This window comes from Camelus dromedarius, chromosome X (assembly GCF_036321535.1).
Source record: "Camelus dromedarius isolate mCamDro1 chromosome X, mCamDro1.pat, whole genome shotgun sequence".
Taxonomy (NCBI): Eukaryota; Metazoa; Chordata; class Mammalia; order Artiodactyla; family Camelidae; genus Camelus; species Camelus dromedarius.
In genome coordinates this window covers 36,512,164-36,532,436 of record NC_087472.1, presented here as the reverse complement: position 1 = coordinate 36,532,436, position 20,273 = coordinate 36,512,164, and the positions used below count along the sequence as shown (strand labels likewise).

Genomic DNA, 20,273 nt, shown 5'->3' with positions numbered 1-20,273 from the left:
AGGAAATTCTCCACATATTGACTCTAGGCAGTTACTTCCCTTCATGCTTTGGAGAGCAGTGGTCAAGATGGAAGAAGGAAGTGGCAAGTGAATGGTAGGTAAGAAGTGATATTAGGTGATATTAATGCAATATTATGGGCTAATATGAAACTTATAGCTCACATTTTAGAGGAGAGAGTAAAGACGAAAGAATCAGGATAAGATAATTGCTGTAACAATCCCAACCTCTCAGTGGCTAAACACAAGGAGTTGGGGCAGTGTGGAGAGGGAGGGCTCTGCTCCATGAAGTCATTCAGGGACCCAGGCTCCTTTCACTGTAGTGGCCTCTCCATCCTCTAGGTTCTCCACTGGATTTTCTGTATGTGGCCCTCAGTCTAGGGGAAAAAAAGAGAGAAGGAAATTTGTGTGCGAGGTTTTGCCAGCCAGGCTTTGAAGACGTGTACGTCATTTCTCACTACATTCTATTGGCTAGAACTCATTCACTTAGCCCCACCTAAGTGCAGGTGAGGCTGTGAAACATAGTATAGCTGGGTGCTGGGGAGGTGGATAGGGTTGATCCAAAGCATTCAGCACTACTATATATTTGTCTTAAGCAAGGGTGATTTTTTTTGTAGGAAGGGCTCCAACTGCTGAGTCTCAGACCAAAGTCTTCACCAACATCCTCTCAATATTGAAGTGTTTGACACTCATGGAGCAGCATTATAGGCCTTGGTGGAGTAAGAGAATAGTCCTGCCCTCAGAGAACTTATATTATAAATGCAATTCCATCAAGCTTCACATTTACTTTGTATTTCACAGTGCCTCTGGACCCATAGGTAAGGGCAATTACATTTTTTTTTCTGCTACAGAGACTTGGGCTGTGTGTCCTAGGAGCAAGAAAGTGAAAGAATTGACATTCATTGAAATTATGATCAGTGACCCTGGGCAACTCATTCTGAATCCTGAACTGTTTATAAATCACTCTTAGAAACGAAAAGGAAGCCAGTAAAAGGGGAAACTATACAACTAATCTTTTTTCTCTTTTTACCCTGGCTACCAGGGCATTCAGAATCCTTTAATGCTTATATATAATAATTATGTTAACTCTATTGGTTGGTATTTCTTATAGCTACTTCTTGTTTCAGGGTTTTTTTTTTAATTTAATTTTTAATTACTTCATGGTATGTACCTTTTGTTGCAAAAGGAAAAAAAATGAAAGTATGGTTTCTTCTGGTTTTATTTAATGCTAGGTTTGAAAATTAATATTTGTGAAAAAGATTTTCTATGTGTATTGTGACTTCCTGAGCAGTTGGTTTTACATGGTGTGGTTTTGGAGAAGAACTTTAGGTCGAGGGAAAGCTCAACTCTCTAAGCCAAAGGAGTGCATCACTCCTTCAAGGGCAGCTAGAACTTTCGTGTCCAACCCATAGCTGTTGGTCAGAATGGAGAAAGCCCTTCCAGGTTCCCTTTCTCCCTAGCTGTGTATAGAATATTTAAGGATCCGGTCATTTGTCTGTATTATTTCCTCAAGTCCAGGTTTTCTTAACTGCTTTGGGGCTAGATATATCTTTGTTATCAGGCGCTGTCCTGTGCATTGGGGGCTGTTTAGCAGCTTCCCTGGCTTCTACCCACCAGACACCAGTAGCATCCTCCCCAACTTGTGACAATAAAAAATGTCTTCCGACACTGCCAAATGTCCCCTGGTGGAAAAATCACCCTCAGTTGAGAACCACTGCTGTAGTCCCAAGTATTTGTGATTTTGCATAGATTCCGTCACTTCCCCAGGATCCTGGTTTTTAATTATATGTATTTGGCCATTTCTTACAGAAATGGGAGTTGCAGACAAAAGTTATGGGTGGCAGGAAACACAGTTCTAAGATTGCCTGTGTTTGTACCCCTGTGGGCCATAGATTGAAGCAGCGTGGAACAGGCGCTATATGCATACATCTAGAACTGAGAATAAAAAGCCTTCTTCATATTCATTAACCATTGAGAAGTGGACTTATTTCTAGGGCATTATTGAAGGTTCTGAAGAAAATGAGCTCTCGATCCAGAAGCCCTAAAGCAGTGCCTCTCCAACTTTAAAGTACACGTGAATCCCTGGGAATTTGTTGAAATGAGAGGCTGACCCAGGAGTTCTGAGTGGAGGGAGGGGTCTGAGATTCTGCATTTCTAACTAGCTCTCAGGTGACACTAATGCTGCTGGTTCCTGGACCTCACTCTGAATAGGGGGTTGGTGGTCTTTGCGAAGAGGATCTGGCCATCCAATGCTATTTTCAGGTTCTAGAGAGGAAATTGTTCTGTTCTAAGATTATTTCACTGGCCCAGTAATTTATAAGGTAATCTGCAGTTTTTAACATTCCCTGCTTCTGCCATTCTCAAGAAGGCACAACCCGAGGGCATAGCCTCCCCGCACACCCTTTCTCTCACTCTCCCCAACCATTTGAGGCTAACGTGCGGTGATGTAGTCAAGTACATCCTTTTGATCAGCTACCTTCTGTTTTTTTAGACCTTCTATGTGCCTGTATGTGTGAAAGACAGAAAGAGTGATTTCCTTTTTAGAGGCAACAGTGAGAAGAACTTGGGAAAAGCAATTAGAATGACAGAAAAGATTTTATGTTGCATAGCTGTTTTACCCCGGCTGTAGTTTCAGATAATGCAGCCTAGAGCTTGAGAGCAATGCCGGGTAGCTCCACTTCTTGAGCCCGAGATCTTGGCTCCAGTGCTAGTTTGACCACTCCCTAACCTCAGTTTCCTCATCCGTAAAGGTAGTTATAGCAATCCCACCTCCTAGGGTGGCCATAGGGAGAAAAGAGCTAATGAACGTGAGCATACAGTGTAAGCACGAGTCAGTAATGACTAAATAACTAATGTTATTGATGCCACTACTGCAGTTATTGGAACTGTGGCTCTCAAATTCTTTTTTGCCTCTAAATTGTCTGCATAAGCCTCACTCCCATCAGTGACATCTCTCACTCTGTTCAGTGATTCCCAATCAGGGGTGGGCCGATGGGTAGAGCTTGAAACTGCTCCCACCAAAGACCATGGACCACTTGAGAACTGAGGTCCCACTTTGAGAATTACTGGTCCAAAGCAATGATTGAGCCTCCTGCTGCTTTTGTAGCCTTGGTAAATCTGAAGATGGTAACAAACCTTATTTACTTACGTAACCTCTGACCCTTATGACCACCTTCCCCACTAATAACTCTACAATGAGAAGAGGGGTCATCTTATGAGCACGTGGCTGCCAAAAGACGAATCCCAGTTTCAAACTTGAAATTTGCATGAAGCTTTGACATTACTATTCATGCCTCCGTTTCCTGAGGAACAGCCACCACCTCACAGCAATCGGTGGTGGAGTCCTTTTGAATCTAGATTCTCTAACACGCCCTTTCTGTTCTCTGCATTGTGTATGTTTACCTACATTACTCTTTGCCCTGAAGGGACTTTGGCTTCGGTTCTTAAAGGATTTCCTAAGAGGAGAAACATGATACTTTGTCTTTTCCTCTGGTAGTTCTGTGACATGGCAGATGAGCTGTCTCGTCTGGTCTCCAGGAAGAGGTGGACGGCCTTTCCCTAATAGCGCTGGCTGGCTCCAGCAGCCCTCAGGCTTCATCTGCCACCGCCTTCCCTGCAGCCTCTGCCAATGGCCTCCAGGGACCACTTTCTGAAGCCTGCTGCTAACACATTTCCAAACACAACAAAAAGCCTGTTTGGGGATAAGTTTTCCCAATTAATCCTCAAGTACTGAATGCCTCTTTTCTTCCTTTAGGATGTAATGTGATAGCAATAGGCTCTTTCACTCGCCTCCTGACAGGTCCTGCCTCCAACCTCACGGTCTCTCCTCCAGTCATCCCAGAACAGTCTTCCAGAAATGTAAATCTCATCAGATAACTGCACTGCTCAAATCACTTCACTGGCTTCTCATCGTATACAGGCACGGTCCAAACTCCTAGGCTGGACTTCTTTGTATCTCCAGTGCCTAATGTCATTGGGCTGTCGTTGCGAGTGCCAGACTGTATGGTTCAAGTTAATAGCACTCTACAGTATTTCACAGGGGGCGTTTTCTCTAGGTTTACAAAGCTCACTAATGAAATGAAGGAAGAAAGAAAAAGATGCAGGAGAGGCTGTGCAGCCATGTAAGAGAAACTTGCTAGGTCTCAGCTGAAGGTTGAGTGACCGAAAGTAGGGGTGGGGTCCTGAATTCAGTACTTTTTAGTGTCCATGAGATGGCAGAGATCCAGATCCTCAACATATCTGCTTTTTAGATGTGGTGCAGGGGAGTGTTCTTGGGATGTTCATAGCTGTTACACAGATGAAAAGAAAAAAGTCTGATGGTTCAGGAAAGTCAGTCAGAGAAAATGCTGGGTTGTAATTCAACAGGTTTTTTTTTTTATGGAATTTCTGAGATCCTTTAACACGCTGAAAGGGTTGTTGTGAGCATAGACGATGGATCTTTTCCCAATTTTATTTGAAGCACAGAATTTTGTTTTCACAGAGCGTCTTGTGGACTAGTAGTGCTCTGCAGAGCGGACTTGGGAAATGCTTGTGTAGGCAATACAAAGGAATGCTTGACCGCACTCCCCACTGTCTCAGCCAGATGCCTCACATTGTTTCTGTAAATGCTGCTTGAGGGTAGTGACTAATTTGTCCATTTCAAAGGGTCGTTGACCTTCAAAAAAAAGCCTGCTTCCCAAAGGATTAGAACTAACCAAGTAATAGTAGAACTCATTCTTAATTTATTTAGGGAGAAGAGGAAGGCAGTGAGTGACACATGTTACCACAAAACCTGTCATTAACAATTAGGCGTCATGCAGAAGAGTTGATTTAACATTCTCTCCTCAACTGCAAGTCCATTTATTATACCGTTGGATAATTAAAAATTTTAAAAACCCACAGTGTAGTAGCAAAAGAACAATAGATCATATCCACTGCAGAAGGGGTTCTTTTCATTGGGCTACATAATCCAAGTTCGGATGAAGAGTTGAGATTCGGGAATTCGCCCCTGAAAACAGAGGGATTTGTGTTTTATCTTTTCCTTCAATTGTTGGAGTTGCTTTTAATGGGCTTCTCTTGCCCTCATATTTTGTGGCTTTCTGTAAAATTAGGAAACCTAAGTTTAAATCCTGGCTTTGGCACTAAATAATGGTCTTCCCCCGGGAAGCTCTGGGCCTCATTTCCATCTGTCAAGAGAGAAGGCCATTTCCAGTTTTCTCTTGGAGATGTACATGGGAAACCCTAGACGGCTTATGTAATGTGATTGGAATGGTCCATGAGCTGAATAATGGAGCTAATGATAAAGCTGTTCAGTAAAGTGGAAGAAGACATTTTGACAGAAAAGGACGTAGAGGTTCCCTCTAAAGATTGGATTATGGGAAGCTTTCACCAGTAACTGCTCTCAGCACACAGAAGGCTGAAAATGAGCATGCATAGCCCTAGAGCCCTAGAAACTGGACTGAGTTGCCTGCCAAGATCCAGTGCTTCTGAGGTGAAACCCACAGACCCCTCGCTTTGTGTTAAAATAGTGCAGGCACCTCTTTTGAGTAATGGAATGCTTTGAGAGTCTAATGGAACCCATGGACCCTCTTCCCAGAAGAATGCATGCACTCAAAACTTGCTTCAGAATCCCTTTGAAGAGTCATCATATTTATTTCTCTCCAGATCTCTAGGACTTAAATGAAGAACCCCCTCACCCCTGGAGGTGCACACTTAGAGCTTAACAACATTAAGAATAGACTTGTGACATTCAAGTGTATATCACTATTTGGGTGTTTTGTTCCTTTGTTCCAGTGCTAGAGCCAGGAGGAGATAGGTCAAGACATAAGCCCCGCCACCTTTGCACTTGTTGATCACTCAGCAAGCAGTACATCTATTACCAGGTGCTAGATTGTAGGTAGGGTACAGACGGGCAGACCATTGGAGTTGCTGCAAGAAATCAGTGTGTTTGACAGATGGTGAGTGCTGGGTAAGAGATGAGTAAGCAGAGGGTAGGCTGCGGGGGTGGGTGGGTCTAGCATGAGTCAGAGCAGAGCTGGCAAGGCATGCAGTGGGGATGAGGACCAGCTGGTATTACAGAGAGTGTTCTTTAGCCGTGGGGATGCATCTCTGAGATGCACTTCATCACTCTGGCTGGGCTGTGCCCCATGATGCCGCTCTGCACGTATCCATATACAGAGCTTCAGCTCCAGGTGCTGGCCCGAAGGCAGGTGACTGACACAGCAAGGCGAAATCTCCTACCTGAAAGGCAGAGAATCACAAGCTGAGGGGTGTTTTCTGAGTTGGCTGAACCCTCAGGGGATGTATAAACTCTGGACACCAGACCGCTGGAACAGACGCAATTATACATCTCTTTTTACCTTCAGAAGGACTGCACTTGGTAAGCTGGAGACAATCAGAATCAATTGTTTGTGTTGCATATAGTGTCTTTTCTCCCCAGGCTTTTTCAAAAAATAGAACCTTGTTTGTTCTATGTCTGCATGAAATAGAAGCAAGTGAAATGATTCCCCGCAACAAACACACACTCACATACTCACAAACGCAGAAAGTTGTAGAAACTGAGGCCCAGAGATGCAAAGACAGCAAGTCAGCTGCCCTACCCAGCCAAGAATGCATGTGCTCCCCTTCTCCCCCAGATCGAGCGCCCAGCCTGCCGGAACCCCTTGCCCCACAGAGGCGTGCTCTCCTCTTGCACAAAGCCTCTCCTCAAGTCATCCTTCTCCTCCACGTCTGTCTGACAAGATGGCATTTTCAGGCAGGGTCAGCTACTGACTGACAGCAGCTGAAACATTAACGGAAGTGGGATGATAAACAGCCCGCAGATGGGTTCCGGATGAGGAGGGGACGAGCTGGGATTACACTGGGGGTGTGAGCTTTCAGCGCCCTCTTCCCCTCTCCTCTCCAGCTGGATCGGCAGATTACTGTTTCCTCTCACTCGGCACCTTCTTGGTTGGGACAGAGTGTTGTGTCTGTCTGCTTAGCTGCAGAGTGATCTGCTGAATCTGCTGCAGGAATTTCCTGGCTTGGGACCCCATGGAGGGTTGGGCCTGGGGTCGGAGTAGGGAGGCCACTGGTCATACTGAAGAGTGTCCTTGAAGATTCCAGATGGGAAAGTCCTTCCCCCATGAGCCCCCTCCTTGAGCTCAGCTGTCTGGGAGACCTACCCCAACTCCCAAGGTGCATACCCCATGGACAAAATTATGACTTGGGATTGACCCTCTCGGCCCCTTTATGGTTCTCCCTTTCCTTTTCATTGACCTTTCTAGTCTTCACCTGCCTCCCTGTCACCAGGGCACAGAGCGCTTTCAGTTTGTCCAGGCCTGCCCCACGCTGATACTCAGCCTTTGTGTCTGCACTGTAGGATGTGTGGTCGTTTAAATTTTTTGGTAACAGCTTTATTTGAGATATAATTTACATACTATTTATCCTTTTAAAGAGTACAGTTAAGTTGGTTTTAGTGTATTTACAAGATATTGCCAGCATCACCACTGTCTAATTCTAGAATGTTTTCATCATCCCTGAAAGAAGCCCCATACCCACTAGCAGTCACGCCCTGTTTTCCCTCCCCCCAGCTCCTGGTTCATAAATATGGAATCGTATAGTATGTGACCTTTCGTGTCTGGCTTATTTCACTTAGCATAATGTTTTCAAGTTTCATCCATTCTAACTGATTTATATTCCATTGTCTGATACATCACATTTTATTTATCATTTAATCTATTAATGGACACTGGGTGGTTTCCACTTTTGACTATTATGAATAACGCTGCTATGAACCTTCATGTACAAGGATCTGTTTGAGTCTCTGCTTTCAGTTCTCTTGAGTATACACCTAGAAGTGGGATTACTGGTTCATACGGTAACTCTATGTTTAACTTTTGAGGAACTGCCAAACTTTTTTGCACAGCAGCTGTACCATTTTACATTTTCACATTCCCACCACCAATATACAAAGGTTCCATTTTCCCCACATCCTTGCCAATGCTTATTATTATTTCCTTTTTTTATTATAGCTGTCCAAGTAGGTGCGAAGTGGTGTGTCACTGTGGTTTTTGTCCCCTTGCCTCCAAGACCTTGCTCTTTATTGGGGGACTGTTCAGTCTTCAGTATTCATTACTGTGAACTTATTAAACCTCTGGGAAAGGCAGAGCCCTAATCTAATTAATACTTGAAGCTGGGACCATGTCAAGCACTCTGGCAGAGCAGAGAAGAAGAGAGTTTGGGACAGAGTGAACCTGCCACCTTTGGAAGCTCTGACATAGCAGGAGCACTCTGCTCTACTCTTTTCCCTTCCCCTAAAGAGACCTTTGAGTGTGGAAATAGTTAGACAAGGCTTTTTTGAAGAGGTAAGACTAGAGTTGGGCCATAAAGGGCAGGCAGAGGGGAAATGGATGAAGAGGGGAAGGAGAGAGGCATCCTAAACTGAAAAATATGAAATTCCAGGGAAGAGCTCAGGTACTGACCCAGAACAAAGCTGAAACGCAGACCAATCCACAATGACTTGTTTAGCGGCTCTAGAACACATGCAGCAGGAGAGGAGCCTGGAAATAATGGCCAGAATACAGTAGGAGAGCTGGCTGAGTTCGGATTTTCTCCTTTGACCTTCAGTACTACTCAATCACAGATACACTCATGACCCTTAAATAAATCAACCTGTCTGGAGCCCTCAGGAAATCTAAAGCAGAGACTCTGCGTTTGGTAAATGGCTTTCGCCAGAACTCAGCTGCTTGGCTAGAGAAATCACTCTCAGTGGGCTCCCCACTGAGATGGGGTGATAGGGCAGATGGAGTCAGCTGGAAGCTGAGGCACAGAAGGATTCTTAGTAAACGTGATGATTCAGAAGTGACTCTCTAGTTACACTCAGAACCTGGCAATATTTGAGACATTTTACAGGGCAGTGAAAGACAGTTGTCTTAGTCGGTTTGGGCTGCTATAACAAAAATATCAGAGGTGAATGGCTTAAACAACAAACACCTGTTTCTCACAGTTCTAGGGGCTGGAAAGTCCAAGATCAAGGTGCCAGCATATCTGGTGTCTGGTGAGAGACTGCCTCCTGGCTTATAGACAGCCACCTTCATGCTGTGTCCTCATATGGCTAAGAGAAGACATCATCTCCCCTGTCTCTTCTTATAAGGGCACTAATCCCATTCATCAGGGTCCCAGCTCCCAAAGGCCCACCTTAAAGTACCATCACATTGGGGATTAGGTCTTCAGTGTATGAATTTGGTGAAGGGGACACAAACATCCAGTCTATAACAGGCACTGTAAGAACAAACAGCCCCACATTTCTTCCCTTATCAACCTGCTTTCTGCCTTCCAGAAACCCTATCATTTAAAGCTAGTAGTAATATAACAATAAGGGCATTTGCTGAGCACTAATATATACCTGGCACTATGCTGAGCATGGTGTCTCACCTCATTTGATCCTCACAACAACCTATGAGGTAGGTACTATTATCAACCCCATTTTATAGATGGGAGAACTGAGGTTCAAGAATGCTAGGTGATTTGCTTAGTTAATGAGTGGTACCTAATTAGTAGGGGAGCTGGAATTCGAACACAATTTGGACACCCTAAAGTAAGGCCTTTCTGCCCACTAGGACAGATCTTAGAGGCTGTATTGTCAGTAAACTCCCCCACATTGAGCCCTAAGTTTCAGAATGTTTCGCCCTCCTTGCCCTGTGCTCTACAGCCTCATTATGGATAAAGCATCAAAGGCCCAAGTTACAATTTAATTATCTAGAAAAAGAACCTGTTTTTTAAATATTGTCTTCCATTGGCACCTTGGTATGAATTAGTCAAGAAGATGAGTGCTAACCCCCACCCCCACCCCAGCAGGGCCTCAATGTGATGGGACACAGAAGGATTAAGTTTTTATGGAGAAGGAGAGTTTGGGGAAGATCTGGAAATCACAGGTCTCTGCCTAAGGACAGCAGGTCTAGTTAAGTCATCACTTTGAGCAGCCAAAGGCAAAAAGAAGTAATAGTGATTGGAGAGCTGAAGGAACAATCTAAATGGAAGGTGTCATTGCTTTAGCTGATGGACTCATTTGAAGAAATACTTTTGATTTCAGTGAGCATCCCAGAGAAAAACTCATTTGAACCCACATGGCCTCAGGGTGAGCAATGTTTCTTTCTTGGAAGGGGACTTTAGACACCTACTGTTTGGGATGCATTAATTCTGCAAGATGTGTCACATCCTTTCTGTATACTCTGACCTAGCTTGACCGAGATGCAGCGCCCAACTATTCTTCCCTCCATTACAGTGGTGCTCCTTGGAGGAGCGCAAGAGGTGTCCCATTAGCATCCTTATTTACCTGCTTTCTTTCCAGCTGAGCCAAGGCCCAGATGTCAGCCCAAATTTACAAACTTTATTTAAAGCAGTTTGTTTCAGAAAGCAGTGTAATAGATCCCCCACCTCTCTCCCCAAAGGTGCTGAATAGTGTCTGCAGGAGAGAAGCTCAGTGTAATCACACTGGAAACACAGGCCTGGCTAAAGTCGGTCCCAGTGGTAATAGAAATGAACTTCTATGACCAGCTTTGTAGGATTGATTTTCTATGGTGAGAAGAGACCCAAAATGGTCTTGAAGTAGAATCTTTTTCAAATATAGACTCTTCAAATTTAATTTTTGAATAGGAACATTTGTATCATTCAGGACTATGAATGATATATGTATGTGTATATATGATTATATATATTTACATATAAAAAGGTATATATAAAGATATGCAGTAAGATGTCTAATTCACCCCATCCCACATCCATCCAGTTCTTACCTTTCTCCCTAGAACATAGTTCCCCCATAACTTTCAATGTTTTCTTATGTATCTTTCCAGATTTTCTTTATGAAAATACAAGCAAATATAAATATATACTCTTTAAAATATATTCTATTTACATAAAAAGTAGTATATTATTTATAGAATTTTGCACTTTATGTTTTTTTCACCTAATAAGCTATCTTTCTATGTTAGTGCATAGAGAGCTTACTCATTCTTTTATACAACTACATACTATTTTGTTGTATTAGTGAGTCATCACATATTTAACCAGATGTGCTGCAGTGAATAACTTTTAGATATTTCACACATGTGCAAGTATATCTGTAGCACGAATTCTTAAAAGTAAATCCTACTATTGGGTCATAAATACATATATTTTAAAATTGATAGATACTGCTGAATTTCTCTCCATAGTGTTTGTATCAGTTCTCGACAGCCTTGCTGAAAAAGTTTATTAATCAAACTTTTGGATTTTTGCAAATCTGATAAGAAAAATGGTATCTCGGTGTAGATTTTTTAACTGAAGTATAATGGACATATTACATTAGTTTCAGGTGTACAGTGTAATGATTCAATATTTGTATATACTGCAAAATGATCAACTCAGTAAGTCTAGTTAACATCTGTCCCCATATAGTTACAGATTTTTTTCTTATGATGAGGAATTTTAAGATTTATTCTCTTAGCGACTTTAAAGTATGCAATACAGTGTTATTAACTATAGTCACTATGATGTACATTCCATCCACATGACTTATCTAGTTTACCTACTTTACCCATTTCACCCACCCCCCTGCCTCTGGCAACCACCAATCTGTTCTCTGTATCTATGAGCTTTTTATTTTTTAAGATTGCACATCTAAATAAGATTATACAGTATTTGTCTTTCTCTTCCTAACTTATTTCACTCAACATAATGCCCTCAAGATCCATTCATGTTGCCAGAAATGGCAAGATTTTATTTTTTTAATGGCTGAATAGTATTCCATTGTCTGTGTGTGTGTGTACACACATATCACATCTTTATCTATTCATCCATCAATGGAAACAGCTTGTGTCCATGTCTTAGCTATTGTAAATGATGCTGCAGTGAACATGGGGGTGCATGTGTCTTTTCAAATTAGTGTTTCCATTTTCTTCAGATAAATATCCAGAAGTGGAATTGCTGGATCATATGGTAGTTCTAGTTTTAATTTTTTGAGGAACTTCCACACTGTTTTTCATAGTGGTACATTTCTCTTATGAATAAGGTTAAGCACATTTTCTTATGTCTAAGAGCCATTTGTAGTTCCCTTTCTTTCAACTCTATATAGTCTTTGCCCACTTTTTACTGTTGAGCTATTAGTCTTTTTCTTATCAATTTCTAGGAGCTCTTTATATATTATAGATAAATCGGATTTTAACTCAAAAACAGCATATCTCTGAAAAGTTCCTATGCCAGTGGTTTTACAGTGTCTTTTAGCAGCAAAGCTCTTTGTTAGATTGAAATCATAAAAAAAAATCCTAAAAACACATACACCAATAAAATTGGAGCTGTTCTATTGAAATGGAAGTGAAGAATGGATTTCTTTCCTCATGCCTCCCTGACACCTCTGAGGAATCCCAAAGCAGTACGGAACAGTTTGAAAATGACTACCCTCCATGGCTGGTTGACCTGTGATTTCAGTTTCCCCTAACACTTTCAGCTAAAATACTTTCTAGTGTCTAACCTGAATCCATAGTGATGCAGTTGATACTCTTTCATACTTGACATAGTTGGGCAATTTGTGATAATATGACCTTTCTTCCATTCTTAACCTTTACATGTTATTTAATTATGTTATCATTTAATACCTTTTTGTGCTGGCCCCTCCAATGAGAGTAGAAGTCTCCTTGAAGTCCAGGACACATCTTATTTATCTATCTTTGTAGCTCTAACCTACCATGGTACCAGCTACTGTCAAGGTATAATCAAGAACCTATCAGTGCCAGGTGTAGCTGAAGGACCTTCATAAGTGTTAGATGAATGAAGAAGAAAACAAGAGGGAAACGGCCTTTATCCCCGCCGCTCCCACCATACACATAAGCACAATGTGAATGCCTTTTAATTAATTGTCCAGGCATCCATGGAAACAAGGAAAATGCCTTCATGTTATTCAGGTTAATAGCTTTCTCCTATGTGCCTTTTCTCTAGACCAACACCATTTGCCATTTATTTTGAACTTTGCTATTTACCAAATACTTTGGGGCTTTTAAAATAAATTATCTCTAAACCTCACAGCCATGTAAGGTAGATGGCATGCTCACTTTGAAGATGAGGATTCTGAAGTGCAAAGAGATTAAGTATCTTTCCCAAAGTCACAGAGCAAAGACATGCCAGAGCAGAGATTTATACGTAATGTTTGCAGACCCCAGAGACCAGGCTCAATTCCTTTTGCTTGCATCACTGAGATACGGAACTGAAAAACACTACAGCATCCAATGCAGAGCTTCCTTTTGTAGACTTGTGCTGCTCTTTTCTTGTGTTTCTGGGACCTGGAGAGTTTAGCCCTTTGGACTATACAGGTCTGTTTTGTTTGTGTGTGTGTGTGTGTGTGTGTGTGTGTGTGTTTGTGTGTGTGTGTGTGTGTCTCAAGGAAATTAAAGGGGTCATAACCTCTTCTTTCAAGCCTTTTACCATCATCTACATATCCCACTTCCACCACCACCTCCAAAATGTCCTGCGGATATGCTGGGACTGTGCCACTAGAACAAGAGGGAATCAGACTGGAAACATAAGTATCAAGATCAGCCATCAAAAATAAAGTCAGATCTTGAGTAACAGTAGCAATGGCAAGAGAAGGGAGGGACTCCTTGGAGTCAAGGAGATCCGATGCCTGGGAGCTCTGGAGAGGTGTACATTTATCTCATAAATCCGGGGAGCTGATTTGTCTTCCGACTTACAGATGGCCTTTCTGACTAGCAAAGAACTGGCCCACTAAGGAGATGAAAATTTGATGGTAGGGAGAGTGGAGAATAGAGCCACCAGCTTGGGGACAGTGGGTTCTAGAGGGGTTGTGCCAGGAGGGGAGAGAATGGTGTACCAAAGGAAGTGGGATAGGACCACAGACTTTTTGGTAAATTTTGCCACTTGCTCTGAAGGGGGAAAAAGCCTGCGGCAAAGTTATTCACACTAAGATGTTACTGACAATGTGTATCCTCTCAGAGAAATTTTTGAATTATAAGATCTGATTGCCAAAAGGCAATCACTTATTTCAAAGGAATGGACTTCTAATGGCATTTTAAGCATCAGTGAGAGAAAAGGAGGTAAGAGATCCTTAGGATAAGGGAGTGTTTTCTGAGCACCTCAGAAATCATAGTTCTGCTTACATACAAGATCATCCCTTACTGGGGGAGAAGGAGCAGTGCCTTTTTGCAACACAACTGTAGTCAGATGGCTTAATGCTGGTCTTACCTGGCAGTGCCTTTCCTCCACTGCTCAGAGTACTGTGTGGGATTTGACTAGAAACGGGAGATGGCAGAGGCTAAAAATCATGCAGCCTGGCCACTTCTGTTGTAGCATTCTCCTGAAGGGCCCTGAAGCCAGCCTTGCTTCAAACTGATTTCCTGCCAGCTTTTGGCCAGGAACACTGAATGTGGTCCAAGGATAGTTGGTTAGAAACCCAACCACCTTGGAAAATCTGGAAAGGGAGAGGATAAGAGTCCAAGGTGGCTTTCCTTGCTTCTGTGGTTCCTTGCATGCTGTGTTGGCCCTTCAAAGATGCAAGGGGAGATTTAAGTTCCGTATCCCATCCTTAGATATAAAAGTCGAGGCCCAAAGAAGTAAAGTGACTTGTGCAATGTTATAGGAGGTGGGTACACAAGCTAGGATTGTGACTCAGTGATCCTGCCCTCCAGTTTTTTAAAAAAATTCTTTTCATTAATAAAAATTGTAAATATTTAAGGTATACAACATGCTGATTTGATATACATATACATATTGAAATGATTACTGCAGTTAAGCTAATTAACATCATCTCTTGATATATACCGTTCATTTTGTGGTGAGGGCACCTGAAATCTACTCTTTTAGCAAATTTCTAGTATACAATACAGTATTATTAACTGTAACCATCATGCTGCACATTAGCTCTCTAGACTTATTCATCTTACGTAACTGAAACTTTGTACCCTTTGACCTATATCTCCCCATTTCTCACATCTCCCTGCCCCTGGTAACCACCATTCTAGTCTCTGCTTCTACATATTTGACTTTTTTAGATTTCATGTATAAGTGAGATTATGCATTTTTTTCTTTCTGTAACTGGCTTATTTCACTTAGCATAATGTCCTCAAGGTTCAACCATGTTGTTGCAAATGGCAGGATCCCTTTTTTAAGGCTGAATATTCCATTATATATGCATATACACGCACCACAATTTCTTTATCCATCCAAGGATATGGAATATGGGATCAACACTTAGGTTGTCTCCATATCTTGGCTATTGGAATAATGCTGCAGTAAACATGGGATGCAATAAACATGAGAACACAGATATCTCTTCCAAGGACTAATTTCATTTCCTTTTTGTCCCCTAGTTTTAATACCCACTGTGTGAAAAGAGCCTAAACTTCAAGGCAGGAAAAGTGTATTTCCGAGTTGGCTCTTCTAGTAAATAGCTGTGTGATAAGGACCAAATCTTTTGAGGCATTAGTAGCCTCATATTCATAATTCTCTCCTGTCCTCAGCCCCATTAGGGATATTAGAAAAATGAAATAAGATTAAATGGGGAGATGTTAAGATAAATTTCTTGTGTAAAACTAACATTAAGCATGACCATCATTGGTTTCTTTTTCTTTGATTTTTTTGTCTTCCTCTTTTTTGCTTTCTCTCCAACTCCTGTTGAGTAGATTAATAGACTCCAATGCCAGGTTACTCTGAAGACTATTACAAGAAAGACTCTCAAGGTCAAGGTCCACTGGAAAACTTCATTCTGCAGTTGCCTCACCATTGATCCCTTGGTGGAAGACCCAATTCAAAACTCAATCCAAGTTCTTTTGAGGCAAAAAAAAAACCCCAAAAAAACAAAACCCAAACTTTCTCTTCTTTCAGTATTCCAAAGATTTGCCAGCTCCTGTAAGAGTCATGGCAGATATTATTTTGTAGGTCATCCGAGTTTTCCTTCACCACAAAATACTGCAATTTGGTATAATTAGGGCCCAGGGGCAAATGGCCCTGCTCTTGTACTTTGTCCATTGGGTTTCACGCATGTGTACCAGCTGCAGCTGTCTGGTTGTGTGTACTTGTGGGCAGCAGCAGGGACTCAGCCCAGGCCAGAGGGCCAATTAGTATGAGTTAAATGCTTTCTAGGAGCTAAGGCTTTTCTTTTTAAGGCAAAATTAAGGAACTTCCTTTGTACTCTGTAAGGGGTCATTAATAACTACTTAACACCCAAAGAGTGATTTACTCAGAAATTGAAGCTAGATCAACTTATGTAGCAAAGTATAGAATTGAGTCAGTTACCCAAATCACGAAGCCACAGAAAGTGCGATGTCAGTTTTCTGGATATTTGAGGCCATTCTGCAGGGACCACACACCCTTCATGTTCTGCTGGTTTTGGTTTTAAGTTAAATGGTCCTTTACTTGTGACAGGTTTGAAGTGATTGGCACCCTAGGAGGGAATATTCTTGAATCAGTAAAACATCAGTTCAGCTCCTAGTGCTACAATTAATAAGTTGTGTGACCCTGGGCCTTAGTTTCCTAATTTCTTGAGCCTTAGTTTCCTCATCAGCAAAATGGACAGAACCTTAATATCTACATCAGAATGTTACTAGTAAGGACCAATGAGAAAATGTATTGAAAAGCACTCACCATTTTGCCTAGCATATTATTTAGGGCACAGTAATGTTAACTATTGTTTGATGATGATCGATATTATTATTAGCCTTTATCATGTTTACCTACATCCTGAGAACAATATCATTCTGTTTTTTTTAAAGTTTTAATGAGGTGTAATTTACCCACCATAACGTGGACTCATTTTCATTATGGCTTTGAGTGGTGGGAAATAAAAAATGGTCTAACTCTTTTTAAAAAAATTTATTGAAGTATAGTTGATTTATGATATGTTATTTTCAGGTGTACAGCAAAGTGATTCAGATATAAATATACGTATACACACACACACACACACACACACATTTCAGATTATTTTCCATTATAGGTTATTCCAAGATATTGAACAGAGTTCCCTATGTTATACACTAAATCCTTGTTGCTTATCTATTTTATGTATAGTAGTTTGTATCTGTTAGTCCTATACTCCTAATTTATCCCTCACCTACCTCCCTTTCCCCTTTGGTAACCATAAGTTTGTTTTACATTCCTGTTAGTCTGTTCCTGCTTTGTATAGAGATTCATTTGTATTATTTTTTAGATTCCACATGTAAGTGGCATCATATAATATTTGTTTTTCTCTGCCTGACTTACTTCACTTGGTGTGATAATCTCTAGGTCCATCCATATTGCTGCAAATGGCACTATTTCATTCTCTTTTATAGCTGAGTAATATTCCATTATGTATGTATATCACACCTTCTTTATCCATCCATCTGTCGATGGACATTTAGGTTGCTTCCATATCTTGGCTATTGTAAATAATGCTGCTATGAACATTGGGGTGCATGTATCTTTTCAAATTAGGGTTTTTGTCTTCTCTGGATATAAGCCCAGGAGTGGGATTGCTGGATCATATGGAAACTCTATTTTTAGTTTTTTAAGAAACCTCCATCACAGTGAAAAAAAAAGTGACAATGTATATATGTATGTTCATGTATAACTGAAAAATTGTGCTGTACACTGGAATTTGACACAATGTTGTAAAATGACTATAACTCAATGAAAAATGTTAGGGAAAAAAGGAAACCTCCATACTGTTTTCCATAGTGGCTGCACCCATTACATTCCCACCCACAGTGTAGGAGGGTCCTCCAGGATGGTCTGACTCTTTAAGCCTCTCCCTAGTGAAATATACAACTCCCCTCATTTCTCTTCTTCCACTGCCTCAAAGCAGGTACTTCACAAGCTCTGCTTGTATCTATTGTTAATTTGTACATTGATGATTAGTTTAACCTGGGCACTTATTCATTGATATTTAAGAGATGTGTGTGTGTGTGTGTGTGTGTGTACACAGTATGCACTTTAAGGAAGCCTAGTCAAAAGACTTCTTGAGACCATTCACTTAGAGTGAACTCTGAGTTGTCTCTTGGTTCTGTTACATGGCAACCCTGCACCAGACTCCATGGAGAAAGAGACATGTAAGGCAGAGTCTCAGTCTTCAAAAAGCAATACATACAAATGTATACATGAGTTGGTAGAAAGAAGATGGAATTTAGAGGTAGAGGACCAGATTTCAGTTCCCTTTTTCATCACTCACTACCTTCGTGACTCCAGCTAAGTCATTCAACCTCAGAGACTTGTCACCCTCAAATGAAAAATGAAGATAAGAATCTGCCTTACTTGCTTCACAGTGTTGTTATGAGGCTCTATTGTAACAAAGTATGTGAAAGCTCTTTGCAAATTGTTGGCTGAGTGGCTATAATTTACAAATATGAGTTACAATAATATTCAAGTGCCAAATTTGTACTTCAGACATAAGACACTTTGAGAGGTGCAGATCATGGGCTGGATCTATGAGGGACTGATTCATGGAGGAAAGGGGACTTCTGCTGAGCCTTCAAAGTCAGACAGAACTTCAATAGGTGGAAAAGACTGGGAGGGAGGGAGCAGTCTTGGTAGAAGGATTAAAAATAAGCAAAAACTTCAGAGGCTGGAACAAGGATACAAGCAAGTGATATGAAACATTGGAGGGAGTACAGTTACCAAGGTAGTCATAATAGGTGGTTTCTCATCTGAAAAGACTCCTTTCTTCCAGGCAAGGTAATACCTTATTCATCTAAGACTATTAGCTCCATCAAGGGAGGGGTCTTGTCCTTCTTCACTGATCTCTCTCTAGTGCCCATCACAGTGCCTGGTATACAGTAGGTGCTCAATAAATGTCCAACAAGTGAAGAAATGGGTGGGTGGTCGCATTAGTTACTGTTCTTGTCTGGCTGCTTTAGTATTATCTAAGTTATCAGCCACTGGATTAGGGACTATCTGCTGTTGGGATTTATGAAATTCTTTCCAATGATGCCAATACTTGGTCTGTTTTTTCTCCATTCTGTCCCAGAAGACTCCTTACCCACTGCGAACAATAAGGTGACCAGCAAGTCGTGCGAGTACAATGGGACCACTTACCAACATGGTGAGCTATTCATGGCTGAAGGGCTCTTTCAGAACCGGCAACCCAACCAGTGCACCCAGTGCAGCTGTTCGGTAAGACCCTGTATCTTATTGTCCGTGCTGTCCCCTACCCAAATAAGAGTGCTCCTATACTTGTCTCTTTAGTTTGAGCCTACACTGTAGGGTGCTTGATTGAAAGATGAATTGCATCTAAATCACAAGCCTCCCTACCAATCCAGACTCCGGGATCTTCATCAACCCTGAGCTACGCTGTTGAAGAGGTCAGACCTAGTTATATCCTGGTCTTAAAACTTTAGGACTGCTTAAAAGGACAAAGATGAGCTAATAGCCTTGATCTGTCTGTATTCCTTTTTACAATAACTACACCACCAAAGCCTTCATCTGAACAACTCAATTATTTGAAGCCTTGGAAATGCTATGGTTAGAAAGGTCACTGGCATGACCTAGGGCCACTCAGTCTAATTCACAAGAAAATAGGTTGTCTCTTGGTTCCCATCCCTTAAATATCCTACTAACCAGTTCATTCCTGGTTCCCTGCAATGAGAAAACTCTCAACAAATACTTGATCATGATGAAATTGCTTGTTAAGAGAATTGTATACTTCAGGAAGAAGACATACTGATTATATTATCATCTAATTGTGCAGTCCAGAGAATGTAATAGATAGAATCAGAAAATGGAGTCAAATGGCTGTTTAAGCTGAAGTATGAGAGAATGAAGTTAGGTGTAGAAACAACTTTTCTGCCTATAAAGGGTATTAAACACTGGACTGACAAGGGAAGTTAAAGAATCTCCTTGCTTAGGGATTTTTAGTAAGAATAGAAGATCTCAGTAGTGTGGGCAAATTCTGTTGTAGCCATGCTTTCCTAATGACTTTTCAGGAACCCATCTAGCCCCAGAACAATATGCTCCTATGAACTAAGTGCAAGGCTTAAGGAATAATGTTTGGAACATAGAATTTTAGGGAATGAACATTATTCAAGGACAAACATAACTAGCAAGTAAATCTGATCCTCTCCCTTGGCTTGTGCTGGACTGAGCTACCCATTCAGATGATCTTGCATAGTTTTGTATCAACCCAAAGAGCTTGTCTACTTTGTTTGGAAGGGAGACTCTAGTAAGTGTTACAAAAGGGAGCTATCATGCGAATCTGCATTCCCCCCAAACCCCAACATCCAGCTGAGGCATAATGAGGGCCAAGGGATAGAATGGGCAGAGAAGAGAGGGGCAAGACTATATTTGGTTGTTAGGCA

General features: G+C 41.5%; 1 protein-coding gene across 4 annotated transcripts in view; it reads left to right on the top strand.

Annotated features, from left to right (window-relative positions):
• CHRDL1 (chordin like 1) overlaps positions 1-20,273 on the top strand; it is a 123,116-nt gene that overhangs the window by 48,135 nt on the left and 54,708 nt on the right. For 2 of the 4 annotated variants that reach the window (XM_031445650.2, XM_031445648.2), the window contains exon 5: positions 18,947-19,092. In XM_031445650.2, coding sequence (XP_031301510.2) covers positions 18,947-19,092 — 146 coding nt within the window. The remainder of the gene's footprint in view (positions 1-18,946; positions 19,093-20,273) is intronic. The other 2 variants (XM_031445652.2, XM_031445649.2) reach the window with 1 other exon arrangement.